This window comes from Diabrotica undecimpunctata, chromosome 3 (assembly GCF_040954645.1).
Source record: "Diabrotica undecimpunctata isolate CICGRU chromosome 3, icDiaUnde3, whole genome shotgun sequence".
NCBI classification, from domain to species: Eukaryota; Metazoa; Arthropoda; class Insecta; order Coleoptera; family Chrysomelidae; genus Diabrotica; species Diabrotica undecimpunctata.
In genome coordinates this window covers 74,004,983-74,019,818 of record NC_092805.1, presented here as the reverse complement: position 1 = coordinate 74,019,818, position 14,836 = coordinate 74,004,983, and the positions used below count along the sequence as shown (strand labels likewise).

The window sequence follows — 14,836 nt, the reverse complement described above, 5'->3', positions numbered from 1 at the left end:
ACATTTAGGCTTTTCAGATCAGAATATAAACTTAAATCAGTAACTATATGTAAACTAAACATTTTAAACTAACATATAACCCTATTTCACATACTCAATTATTATTTTTCTGTCTGTCACTTAAATGTATAGTTGGTTGCCTATGCACATGGCTCACTTAAATATATTTACAATATTATAATTATTAAAATAAAACTTTTTACACTTATTATATGCTAATTTCTTAAGAATACCCTCATATAAATAATTTTTATAAAATTCTCTAGTATATAACTTATAAATTTTTTTTTAAACAATATCATTTCAATATATATATATATATATATATATATAGATATATATATATATATATATATATATATATATATATATATATATATATATATATATATATATATATATATAAATTTATTGGGGTACCCTGTATATTTCAAAATAATTTTAAAATGTAGCTTTTATCAATTTACAAACTAATAATTTAAAAATTGTTTTTTCTTTTTAGTTCAACCTTGAAAGATATTGTCGTCTCCGGTGTAATTAATAAACGTATGAAAAACTGATTGCAACTTGGTGCAAGTTTCCATGTTTATTAATTTGTCCAACTATTGCGCAATATGGTGTAATATTGCGTAGTTGGCCGGTACGCTCTTATTGTGGCATTATCTTGAAGAGACAATGCCATTATGGTTTTATTAGAGGTGGAAATAAAACACATTCTTTCTAAGAAGAAAAAAACTCAGCTTCAGAGTCTTAGAAAGATTCAGAGCCCTTCGAGCAAAGTGCTCTAGGGAGCTACCCTACACGGGTAAAGCCATGTACTGTACACTACTCACCTGAGATCCGAAAATGTCCCATATTTAAAGATAAATTAACTTTTATATGAAACTTTTTCATTTCTCAACCAATTAAATTTAATTATATGTTCCAGAAGGAAGGGCGATGAACATCGAAGTGCGTGATTGGTGGCACTTGATGACAATATTTTGTCTTTTTTAGCTCTTGATAATAATTGTAAACACAGTTGAAAGCTCGAGATTAAAAAAATAGTTAACCAATAGCCCTTTTATTGACTCCAACCCATCCAAACATGAGGGAGGCACGTGTGGTCAAAATAGCAAGAGATAAATCATTAATCGGTAGAAGAAGTATCGGCCGACCGCGCAAAAAGATGGAGTGACAACCTTCCATAGAGATATCAATCCGCCAATGAACAAGCATGATTTCTTATAAAGAGGAAGAAGAATAAGAAGATAAAATATAACTTTAATACGCCGAAATTTATTGGGATACCCTGTATATTTCAAAATAATTTTAAAATGTAGCTTTTATCAATTTACAAACTAATAATTTAAAAATTTTTTTACTCTTTCGCTCTAATCTTCCGTTCCGTTAGTGGTGATTCACCTTGTATACAAGGAAGAATTTTTATGTATGTAGTTGTTGTTATTACTTACATGAAAATAAAATTAAAGCTGCCCTTGTTTTTTTTTTAGTTACATCTTTATTGTATTCTCATATTATACTCTTATAGTTCTCATAAAGCGTTTATAAATATGTAATGTTAAACAATAATAAAATTTAACTATTTTTATTATCCTATAATAATTACATACCTATATCTGTCAATTAAAGAAGCAAGTATTTATAATGCATTATTTTGTATTCAACTATACATATCCTTTTATTAGTGAAATTAATTAACTACAACTACACAGTGCTGAATACGGCTCTGATTAGAATTGTCCATCATATATGGACAATCTAATAGCAACACTTGCCTGAGAGTTTTGGCAACACTGATCTCCATAAGCTCAATGTTATTTTCTTTGAAACAAAGTATAGAGAAGGCATTTTTTTTCAAGATGGCTCCTCAGAGAATCGGTCGTGTTTACGACTCGGTAGTTAAGTGTTGTAAAAAGCGCCTAAAAGTTGCACAAAGTGGTCTGTTATGTGCAAAATGTGGAACGTTATCACATAGTGGCTGCCTGAAGCAATTAAAGTATATTAAATATATCGACGATGAAACAGTTATATGCTGTGAAGCAAGTGTTAGGTTAAGTGATACATCAAACGAAATCTTGGATAAAGGGGCTGACGATGAGGATCCGAGGATAACTGAAATCAGGTGCTTAAAGAAAACTATTAATCAGAATGATAAACAAGTTGTAGAGTGACGGGGCAAAGTGATCTAAGTGCCAAAAAACATTTTATTGGGAAAACACAAAAAACCGTTTTTGTGTTTTCCAACGTGAATACCAAAGTTGTAACCAGATATTTGGCGGGAATAGTACATACTACTGTGAGTTAGTTTGGGTAACGAAAAAACTTTCTGCAAATCCATTGTTATGGTGCACGTGTCACTTACTGGCAAGGTGCTTCGTATAAAGTCGCTTTTTATAGATGCGAAAACAGCTTCTACTTGGCGGTGATGTAACTCAAGTTTTGTTGTCCCTGTTTTCTTGGTTGCTGGGTCAGAACTTTTGGTTGATATGCTCAGTTGATCGCATGTTTTGCAAGTATCCACTCGTGGTCGACGGAAGGATAGGTTCGGAAAATCCTTCAGAAAAACACTTCGGTAAAACTTGTGTGAAATATGAGTACAAGGATTCTTTTCTTGAAATGCCCTGAAAAGCCTATGCACATTCAGATCAGAGCTCAAATACTCTTTGTCCGACTTAAGTCGGTTGTAATGACTGACATCTCTAGGGAAGCTATTAATATGTTGTTTCACTAAACGACGATCATGGACAGTGAATTTAAACATTTTTGCACCACCTCGCTTGTCTGTGTACATGTAATCCCCACTTTTTTTCTTCTTGACAATGGTTGTAATCCTTTGGGGAGTAACAGCAAAAATCTTCATGAATGTCTGTTTACAAACTTTTTGTAAACCTCCCTTACCATCAGGAACAGTGTAACTCATAATGCATTGGCGTCGGCTCTCTGAATCATCATCGTAAGTACCCTGACAAGAATAAACAATTATCACCTGATATTTTCAGAATACAAACGGAAGCAAAATATTCAGATATTATTAATTTAACAAACAATGAAAATTTGATAAATATTGAGAATACAAATTCGGTTACAAATAATAGTGGGCAAGAATGGAAAATGGATAGACACAACAAAAGGAATGGACGTTTTGTTATAGGTAATAATGAGAACTCAGAAATCAGTGGGGTCCCAAAATTTAGCCATCTCCATGTTACTATACCTACTTTCATTAAGCGATGCAGGGCGTATAAACAAAGATAAATTTAACAGATGATTGTTAAAGATGTTCCAAATGAGTCTACTCGTTCCGATAAGTATAATTATGACACTTTATTAATTTTTTTATTTTCTCAACTATTAGTGTTTATTGCATAGTATATAAATTATTTTTATCACTGAATACATAGTAAGTAAAAAAATAATCCGATTCATAAAATTAATGAATATTTTATGCATACATGCAGTAACAGTTCTTCAAGAATATTTAAAAACTAACCGAAATGTCCATCTTTATTTCGTTACTGCCGACGTCGTCGGAACTCATACAGGTTCGGACACGATTTAAGTAGGTATTATATTTCGGTATTGAAATTTTGTAATTTGAATCGATTTGTGAGTATATTTTTAGTCATCTTGATGGTTAAAGGACAATAAATTATATTTATGCTGTTAATGTTGAATTAGCAATTATTTATTGTGCGATTTAAAACTATTTAAGTATATATTTTTTTTGTATAACGACCCTATCTATACGTGATTGTGATTACTGTAACAATAACCACGTATTTCAATAACTGATATTAAAACCAAAAATGATTCTGCTGATGAATTGGTTGAAAATACATGGAATCCTCCTCGAAAACGAAGTAAAAGAAGCCCTCTTAGCGTTGAAGTTAAAGAAATCATTTTAAATGTTTTTAAATGTGAAAGACAAGAAAATCCCGGGTTGGTGGTTGAAGATATTGTGAAAAAAGTGGCTAATAAAGTTGGAGTTTGTGATAGAAGTGTATTTACGGTGATAAAGGAATACAAAACGAATCATCAATTCGCTGGACCAAAAGTATGTCTGACCCGGAAAAAGAAGTTTGACAAATTTGATGATTTTGACAAAAATTATTTTTTGCCATTAGAAGACTGGTTCATAATTTTTTTATGAGCAACGAAATACCCACCGTTGATAAGGTTTTAAAGAAGGTGAACTATGACCCTGATTTGCCAAATTTTTCGAAAACCACATTTTACCGAATATTGAAAAACTTAATTTTCAATACAAACGTAGAGGAAGAAACGCTCTTTTCCTAGATAGAGACGACATTGTGATGTGGCGAAGAGAATATCTTCAAAAGATAAAAGCTTATAGACTTTACGTTTTGTTGTGATGACATATTTATAGTACCTACATATGCATTCCCCAAAATTTTCAGATTTAAATAATTTAACAGTGACGAGTCACGACATATTAATAATTATATATAATTATATATATATATATATATATATATATATATATATATATATTATATCAATGGTATTCCGGGTTTGACTCCGCGTTAAATGTTGTTGGTTTTGATAAAAACCATTTTGACGACGTTTCGGCAAGATCTCACTTGCCATTTTCAAGTCTCTCTGGATGGTCTGCTTCTTGTCGATGTTCGAGTTCACTTCCACTCGAACATCGACAAGAAGCAGACCATCCAGAGAGACTTGAAAATGGCAAGTGAGATCTTGCCGAAACGTCGTCAAAATGGTTTTTATCAAAACCAACAACATTTAACGCGGAGTCAAACCCGGAATACCATTGATATAACATACAGCTCCCGCGGAAATATCAAAACTAACATATATATATATATATATTATTTCAACATAATTGAGTAATGAGTATTTTTTTTGTTATTATTATTATGAAACTTTTTAGAATTGTACAAACAACTAAGTATAGTAAAAATTAAAAATAAAACTTATATTTTTGCAGGCACTCTGTACATAAAATTGTTGGCAAAAAAAATAAATTCTTGGGTTTTTCGCCCTGTATAAATGGTTCCTATTATCGGATATCAACTAAAGGTTCTTTCTCGAGCACTTTTGCAAAATTAAAATATAAATTTCGTATTTTATAAAATAATATATATTCTGACTAAACAAAAAGATAATCCCAAATGCGGCCCTGTTGCAGGCCTACACGTGGTAATGTTTACATCTTCCTGCATCGGTTAATGAATTTTACTATATATTATAGAGTAGACCAACATGCAACGGCAGAAAATCTTAAGAAGATGTTAAAAACACTTTCCAGAAGTAATATGTACGTCGTTAACAGTAAGCATCCCAGCATATATTCATCTTTTAAAGTTTCAATTTTTTTAACAAAATTTCGGTAAAGCGATGCACCCAAAACTATGGCCAGTAGGCTCCTATGTAAGTAGGTTTTTTATGAAGCGCCCAACACGTACGCAAATAAAGTGAAGTATGAACAAATGACTTTTAAATAGGAAAAAGGAAGGGATGAGTACGATCTTCTACTGTCAAATATTCAGGGACTAAATCAATTTAAAATGGATTGTTTATTTGTTGATTATAAGGAGTCTGATTTGATATTTCTTTGTAAGACTGAGACATGGTCAGCCGATGGCGAAGTGATTCATTAAAGTTTTCTAAATTTTAATATTGTAAATTCTTTTAGTAGATACCAATATAAATGTGGTGGCGTTGCAGTTTGGGCACGGAATGATATGAAGGTTAGTTCCATTTTACTCGATCAGTACTGTGTTGAAAAAGACATTGAGGTATGTGGGCTGAAGTGGCATTATAATTCAAATCAACACACAATTTTTACAGCTACAGATGTATTTTATGAAAAACTTAATCTTATTTTAAACTAAAATTTTAAACCAAATCCATTCATATTTTTAACAGGCGATTTTAATGTAAATTCCATGACACTAAATAATTCACACAGATTTCCTGGTCTTCTAGCATCTTATGGTTTGTCACCCAGGAACTTTACACGTACAAGGTCGACTTCCACATGTGGAAATATTTTGGATCAGGTATATACAAATTGTGATGATTGTATAGGTACTGTAAATGTAAATACTGAATCGGATCACGATATATTCCTTTTGAGATTGAATTTTATTAATTTAACTATGACATCAGTTCGAAATACTTTCAGGGTAACACATGAAGGCGCTATAGATGCATCCAACAATCCCTTGAGTAAAGAAACATGGCAAGATGTTTATCATGCAACTGATTTTGAGAGTAAATATAATGCCTTTCATGATAAATTACAGTTCTATTTCAATATTAGTTGTCCTCTTAGAAAAACCAAACATTACCAAAACCAAATAAAAAAAAAACATGGATCACACAAGAAGTAAAATCTTCTTCAGATAGTCTGAAGGATTTGTCTATTTTGAGTAAGGCATACCCTGAGCTAAAAACTCTATATAGACAAAAAAAGATCAGCACAAAGTTCTTGTTGAGGCGACAAATGGTCAGTTTTATTTTAACAAAATCTCTGAATCCTCTAACCACATGGACTGTTATAAATGAACTTAATGGAAAACAAAAAAATCACAAAAATATCTGTCTAAAAATAGATGATACTAGGATTACAGATTCAGATATAATCTAACAAATTTAATGATTACTTTATAGATGCACCAATAGATATAATTAGTAAAATAATTAAACCAGATTTAAATTTTCAGCATTCCAACGATTTTGTTCAAAATAGTTTGTTCCTATCTTATGTAACAGATAAAGATATCTTAGACATAATAAAATTAAAAACAAAGCATTGTGTGGTTTTGATGAAATATCAGGTATAGCAATTAAGAAAATTGTGTCTCAGATTTTGACACCACTTGCTCACATTATAAATGCTTCTTTTAATACTGGTGTTTTTCCCAGTATACTGAAAACTTCTATCATTTCACCGGTATTAAAACAAGGTGATCGTGAATTAATGTCAAATTTTCGACCATTGTCTGTTCCATCTGTGATATCTAAGATTATTGAATATGCAATGCTAAAACAACTTTTATTATTTTTAGATATCAACCAAATTATATCACAAAGCATCAACATGGATTTCGAAATAAATTTATACTTTCACAGCCATTAACAGTTTCTATGAGGAAGTCTTAATCTGTATTGAAAATAGTGAAAATCTGACTGCCATTTTTTGTGACTCAGATGTGCTTTTGATTGTGTGCAATAAGATGTACCCCTCGATAGATTGTACAGATATGGTCTTAGGGGAGTTGCCCATAGTTGGTTTGGTTCCTACCTGAAAGACCGGCACAAAATAGTTGAGTGAAAAAGAACTTATCTTCAATGTCCGATCCGATTGTTAATAAGAATGGAGTACAACAAGGCTCCATATTGGACCCGACATTATTTATTTTGTATATTAATGAACTACCATATGTAATGTCGTCTGATGCATCTGTATCAGTTTATGCTGATGACTCAACAATGCTATATGGCGATAAAGACATAAATTTTTTACAAGATAAAATACCAAACTCACTGAAGACCTTCTCTGATAGGTCCAGTAATTAGTCGCTCCTGTTCAATGCTCACAAAACTAAACTTTTATCATTTACATCCCGTTCAAATTCTACTAAACCTGATTTAAGTATTTCCATCAATGGTGAGGGTATTTTGAGTTGTAGTGATGTGAAGTTTTTAGGAGTGACTTTCGACTCTCATTTATCTTTTAAGACTCATTGTTGGAATGTATGTAAAAAACTCAATTCTAAATGTTATCAATTGAGAAATTTGGGTAGAATACTTAGTCTGCAACACCTTCATCTTTTTTATTTTGCTGAGGTACAATTGACAATGAGTTACGGTATAACTGTCTGGGGTGGGGGCTCTTTTAGTATAAAGGATGTTTTCAAGGCCCAAAAGCGTATTGTCAGATATATTGCAGGTGTTCCATATGGTTGGATTTGTAAAAACCTATTTAGAGATTTAAATATATTAACAGTGCATGGAATTTACACTTTGGAATTATTGATACTAATTCATAAAAATAAAAGAACTTTTTTATGTAACAGTGATATTCACTCACACAAAACAAGAAATAAGAGACAGTTTGTAGTACCCTATTGACATTTAGAAATAAGTAGTAAGTCATCTACTGTCTGTGGTTTACTACTGTATAATTAACTTCCTCAAAAATTTAAAAACATTCATTCAACTAGAGCTTTTAAAAACCAAGTCAAAGAATACCTAGTGACCATGTGTCCTTATACATTAGGTGAATATTACCAGAGTGTATCTGTGAATGCCCAAGCTGTAACACAACCAAATTTAATATTATTTTAATTATATTACAATGTCTGTATTGTATGTTTTATATATATTTTAATGTTTTAAATATTTTTAATGTATTGTTTCCATTTTTTTGTAATGATTAATATTTATAATTTTAGTTTTGACTTTCTATAAACCTTGTTGTAACTTACAGTCAAATAAAATATCTATCTATCTATATGTCTTACTAAATTATCATTACTTACTTTTGATTTTTTTTTTTTTTTTTTTATTCAATGCTGCTTGTATGCTTACTTCTAATTTATGAAATAAATTAAATAAAACCTTTGTTTTTCATACATTCTGCATTTTTCTTTTAATACTTGTTACATACTTAAAAAACAAAAATGAACAACAGTAAAAAATCCATATTTTTAATACAAAATTTGCAGTTTCATAGGTGATGCGATACTTTTTTGGCGGAGTGTATTTTAAACTTACTTAAATATAATTAGGAACCAAATTATGTAAACATTCATTTTAAGTTAGCCCAAAAGTTTTATCTTGAAAATGTCATTGATTGCCTTCTTTTAAGTAGAGAATCCATAAAATATACTTGAAATTAGTATATTACCACCAGTTTGTTTTTAACATTGCACACTTATGTACAGATTTCACAAAAAATACATATAATAGTTTGTTAATTTTGCAGAGTTTAAAACCAGATAACTTACCCCTTAATCCAATTAACCCTCCTGTTACTGCACCTGCATATGTCCCGTTCTTCCAATCTGACTTGCCTCTTGACTAAAAGAAAACAAATAACAATTGTGTACTTTTAATATTAATAGACTTACTGATTCTATAATACATTCCACTCCAGAAAACAGAGCTCCTATCACTGCAAAATTCTTTGCATAACCCAAAGTTGTAGTTTTCATTTCTCTAAACACCTGCCTTGCGGTTTGAGGTTCTGCAGTATCTGTAACAGAAGCAGGACCCATACTTGATGAAAACAAACCTATAGCTGCTCCTAACCCATATCCTTAAAAACAATAACGTTAGTGTTCATTGATAATAATGTTCTATTTATATTTACCCACTACACAACTCATCAAAGACTTAAAAGCACAGCTCTCAAAAAAGGTTTCTACCATCTTTTCTTCATTTGTTTTTATTTGAAGGGGTCCGACACCTTTGGGAATTATAATGTTATCTCTATATCGAAATGTATTTCCAACAAAATACTTTGTAAGATAATTCCATTCTTCTGTTGTGAGAGACCTTTTTTCTTGTGAATCAGACATGTTTTGGATTGCGTCTATATTCTTTGTGTTCTTTGTTACTACTTTTCCCTATAATCTGCAAACTCAAAATCTTCCTGAATAATTTAAATTTATTTATTCCTTAACGTCTCATACACAGATCAAAATTGTATTTTATTTACATTGATTTCTTCATACAATTAATATACCATTCATAACTTACAAGCATAATCATAGATAAATAATATAATATAGCATAACCACATCACATACACATAACTACAAATAATTTTAATTTACCATGGCATGGTATGGTATGGTACCATGGCATGGGATGGTACAATGAATACACAAGGTATGATACATAATGTTCCAAAATCGGTTCGCTTTCGCGCATGACGTAGTCAAGATCGCTTATTCCCGCAACATTTGAATGTAGTTGTATAGGAAAGACTTTTAATTTTAAGTTTTTTTTATATAATTTGGCTAATTTAATTATAGTAATTATAAAGAGATGATAAAATTATGTTATTATAATATTTATCCTTTATAAAACATAGATATCCTTTATAAGACAAGTTTTAATTATCTTTTATTACACGTAGGTACAGGTTAATTAACTTATACTCCAGAGTTCGATATTTCAGATGTTTAAAAATATACAGAAAAGTGGTAATGGAGGTACACAAAATTTGTACGTATATATACCTACTGAACTAAACACAAAATCAAAATAAATAATGACAAAGTCAACTTTATTTATATCGAATGAGCTAGCTGGCCATCGAATATGAGTGTAGTGAGGGCACACAATATTGCACAACATTTAAAATGACATTTTTGTAATATTCACACATAAAATTATCTTGGTATTGTTTATAATGATGATAACATTGTATATTTTAATAATGATAACATGATTTAACAAAGAAAAATATGTTATTTTGGAAGATGCTAAATTGATTTCCTCCGAAACAGTTCTTATTGCAAATTGCATAGCAGACTGAGGCTAGTTTCTTACTTAACAAATCGATGTGAAAAAACCATTTAAGGTTTCATGACTAATAATTAATAAAAATAAAGATTTAGACTTACGTCGTTGACCTAGAAGTAGTAAGAAGCTGCTCAACATACTTTTTGGACTCTCTGTGTTCGCCTCCTTGTACGCGTTTCTTTTGGTTGGTTAAAAGGGTAACCGATGTTGATTTAGGCAAATAAAGACTAGGTACTGCCTCAGGTTTGAGTTTTAGACCCTTTTTAGAAACGTAATTTAAAAGTTCCTGTTGTAGATTTCTTTGGTAATCTTCAGTTTTAAAATGTGTATAACAAATTCTTGCAGTATTACAATTAAAATTATCCTATCTACAACAAGATACAATCCACAGTTTTCTGGTCACGCTATCTTTAGGAAATGTATGAAACCTAAAGATTTTATCTTCATTGTCACTATTGCAACAAGCAATTGCACAGCGTACTTTGAAAAAGGTACAAAACCAGATATACAATGGCAAATAACTACTATATACTATACAGTATAAATAAATAGTAACTAAACACCATTTGTATAAAGACACATATATAAGCATATATATAAATTATTTTTCTATTATAAAATATATGACTCGGTCAGTATTAAGATACATTAAAATATATTTATTATCTCATAACTTGCAATTTGCAATAGTCACCATTGATAACCGATATTATTGTTGAACTTTTGTTTTTATACAAGCTTTCTGTCTTGCCGGTGTAAAGTCGTCTGAAGTCGATATTTATTGTGTTTTGCGTTTGAACTAATTTGTGTCTTATTTTCATATTATTATATTGTTTGATAAGTAAATTTTGCATATAATAATCGGTAGGTTATAGTAATGTGTATATTTTTTATTTTACTAAATTTCATTATAACTCATCTAAAATACCATATTGAATTGTAAAACAGATTTTTCTCTATTGTACTCTATTTTGTTTTTATTTCAGCAAAACTGCTTGGAAGTGAGTGACAGTGAATCAGAATAAGCAAATCTACTACTATTTACCTATTCACAGTATTTCCTCTGAAGAAAAATTTTAAATTTCAAGGGATTTGCATACAAAAAGAGTACTTATATTATTAGTAAATATGTATGAAAACAAAAATAAATATTTTGCCTGAATCTCTAAGAGAAGTAAAGGTTTTACGCTACTGAAAATATATTTTTTATTCAATTATAACCAAAACAAAACATTTAAAAAAAAAAATTAGATCACTTTTTAACCACAATTTCAAAATTAATGTGTACGTTAAGCTGTAATAATGGGTTCGAGGTGGTTCAGGCGATCTTAACTACGTCACACTCCTGGGCCAGCTGTCAAATGTCATGCGCAATATCATACCTTGTGTATTCATTGTACCATGGTACCATGGTACAATACAATGAATGAATACACAAGGTGATACATAATGTTCCAAAATCGGTTCGCTTTCGCGCATGACGTAGTCAAGATCGCTTATTCCCGCAACATTTGAATGTAGTTGTATAGGAAAGACTTTTAATTTTAAGTTTTTTGTATATAATTTGGCTAATTTAATTATAGTAATTATAAAGAGATGATAAAATTATGTTATTATAATATTTTTCCTGTATAAAACATAGATATCCTTTATAAGACAAGTTTTAATTATCTTTTATTACACGTAGGTACAGGTTAATTAACTTATACTCCAGAGTTCGATATTTCAGATGTTTCAAAAGATACAGAAAAGTGGTAATGGAGGTACACAAAATTTGTACGTATATATACCTATTGAACTAAACACAAAATCAAAATAAATAATGACAAAGTCAACTTTATTTTTATCGAATGAGCTAGCTGGCCATCGAATATGAGTGTAGTGAGGGCACACAATATTGCACAACATTTAAAATGACATTTTTGTAATATTCACACATAAAATTATCTTGTTATTGTTTATAATAATGATAACATTGTATATTTTAATAATGATAACATGATTTAACAAAGAAAAATATGTTATTTTGGAAGATGCTAAATTGATTTCCTCCGAAACAGTTTTTATTGCAAATTGCATAGCAGGCTGAGGCTAATTTCTTACTTAACAAATCGATATGAAAAAACCATTTAAGGTTTCATGACTAATAATTAATAAAAAATAAAGATTTAGACTTACGTCGTTGACCTAGAAGTAGTAAGAAGCTGCTCAACATACTTTTTGGACTCTCTGTGTTCGCCTCCTTGTACGCGTTTCTTTTGGTTGGTTAAAAGGGTAGCCGATGTTGATTTAAGCAAATAAAGACTAGGTACTGCCTCAGGTTTAAGTTTTAGACCCTTTTTAGAAACGTAATTTAAAAGTTCCTGTTGTAGATTTCTTTGGTAATCTTCAGTTTTAAAATGTGTATAACAAATTCTTGCAGTATTACAATTAAAATTATCCTATCTACAATAAGATATAATCCACAGTTTTCTGGTCACGCTATCTTTAGGAAATGTGTGAAACCTAAAGATTTTATCTTCATTGTCACTATTGCAACAAGCAATTGCACAGCGTACTTTGAAAAAGGTACAAAACCAGATATACAATGGCAAATAAAAACTTTCAGTTTTACAAAAAAATACTATACAGTATAAATAAATAGTAACTAAACACCATTTGTATAAAGAAATATATAAGCATATATCTAAATTATTTTTCTATTATAAAATAGATGACTCAGTCAGTATTGAGATACTTTAAAATATATTTATTATCTCATAACTTGCAATTTGCAATAGTCACCATTGATAACAGATATTAGTGTTGAACTTTTGTTTTTATACAAGCTTTCTGTCTTGCCGGTGTAAAGTCGTCTGAAGTCGATATTTATTGTGTTTTGCGTTTCTATTCGTGTCTTATTTTCATATTATTATATTGTTTGATAAGTAAATTTTGCATATAATAATCGGTAGGTTATAGTAATGTGTATATTTTTTATTTTACTAAATTTCATTATAACTCATCTAAAATACTATATTGAATTGTAAAACAGATTTTTCTCTATTGTACTCTATTTTGTTTTTATTTCAGTGAAACTGCTTGGAAGTGAGTGACAGTGAATCAGAATAAGCAAATCTACTACTATTTACCTATTCACAGTATTTCCTCTGCAGAAAATTTTTAAATTTCAAGGGATTTGCATACAAAAAGAGTACTTATATTATTAGCATATGTATAAAAAAAAAATAAATATTTTGCCTGAGTCTCTAGGAGAAGTAAAGGTTTTACGCTACTGAAAATATATTTTTTATTCAATTATAACCAAAACAAAACATTTAAAAAAAAATTAGATCACTTTTTAACCATAATTTCAAAATTAATGTGTACGTTAAGCTGTAATAATGGGTTCGAGGTGGTTCAGGCGATCTTAACTACGTCACACTCCTGGCCAAGCTGTCAAATGGCATGCGCAATATCATACCTTGTGTATTCATTGTACCATGGTATGGTACAATCAGAGATATGTAAGACAGACTCTCTTACATATCTCTGGGTCTGGGTACAATGAATACCATGGTACAATACACAAGGTATGATACATAATGTTCCAAAATCGGTTCGCTTTCGCGCATGACGTAGTCAAGAACGCTTATTCCCGCAACATTTGAATGTAGTTTTATAGGAAAGACTTTTAATTTTAAGTTTTTTTTTATATAATTTGGCTAATTTAATTATAGTAATTATAAAGAGATGATAAAATTATGTTATTATAATATTTATCCTTTATAAAACAAGTTTGAATTATCTTTTATTACACGTAGGTACATGTTAATTAACTTATACTCCAGACTTCGATATTTCAGATGTTTAAAAAGATACAGAAAAGTGGTAATGAAGGTACACAAAATTTGTACGTATATATACCCATGATACAATTACGTCACGACTTATGCGCAATATCTTATCTTCTTAATCATAGTATCATGTATATACCTACTGAACTAAACACAAAATCAAACTAAATAATGACAAAGTCAACTTTATTTATATCGAATGAGCTAGCTGGCCATCGAATATGAGTGTAGTGAAGTCACACAATATTGCACAACATTTAAAATTACATCTTTTGTAATATTCACACATAAAATTATCTTGGTATTGTTTATAATAATGATAACATTGTATATTTTAATAATGATAACATGATTTAACAAAGAAAAATATGTTATTTTGGAAGATGCTAAATTGATTTCCTAAGAAACAGTTCTTATTGCAAATTGCATAGCAGGCTGAGGCTAGTTTCTTACCTAACAAATCGATATGAAAA

At 30.0% G+C, this 14,836-nt stretch overlaps 1 protein-coding gene across 2 annotated transcripts in view; it reads right to left on the bottom strand.

Annotated features, from left to right (window-relative positions):
- The window catches only part of LOC140436902 (mitochondrial import inner membrane translocase subunit Tim22), a 181,056-nt gene extending 171,167 nt beyond the window's left edge, over positions 1–9,889 (bottom strand). Inside the window, exons 1-4 of one of the 2 annotated variants that reach the window (XM_072526067.1) lie at positions 9,757–9,889; positions 9,368–9,630; positions 9,126–9,313; positions 9,003–9,075 (exon numbers count right to left, since the gene is read on the bottom strand). In XM_072526067.1, coding sequence (XP_072382168.1) covers positions 9,003–9,075; positions 9,126–9,313; positions 9,368–9,575 — 469 coding nt within the window. In that variant the 5' untranslated portion in view covers positions 9,576–9,630; positions 9,757–9,889. Of the gene's footprint in view, positions 1–9,002; positions 9,076–9,125; positions 9,314–9,367 lie in introns of both variants that reach the window. The other variant, XM_072526068.1, reaches the window with a different exon arrangement.
- Positions 9,890–14,836: the final 4,947 nt, after the last annotated feature.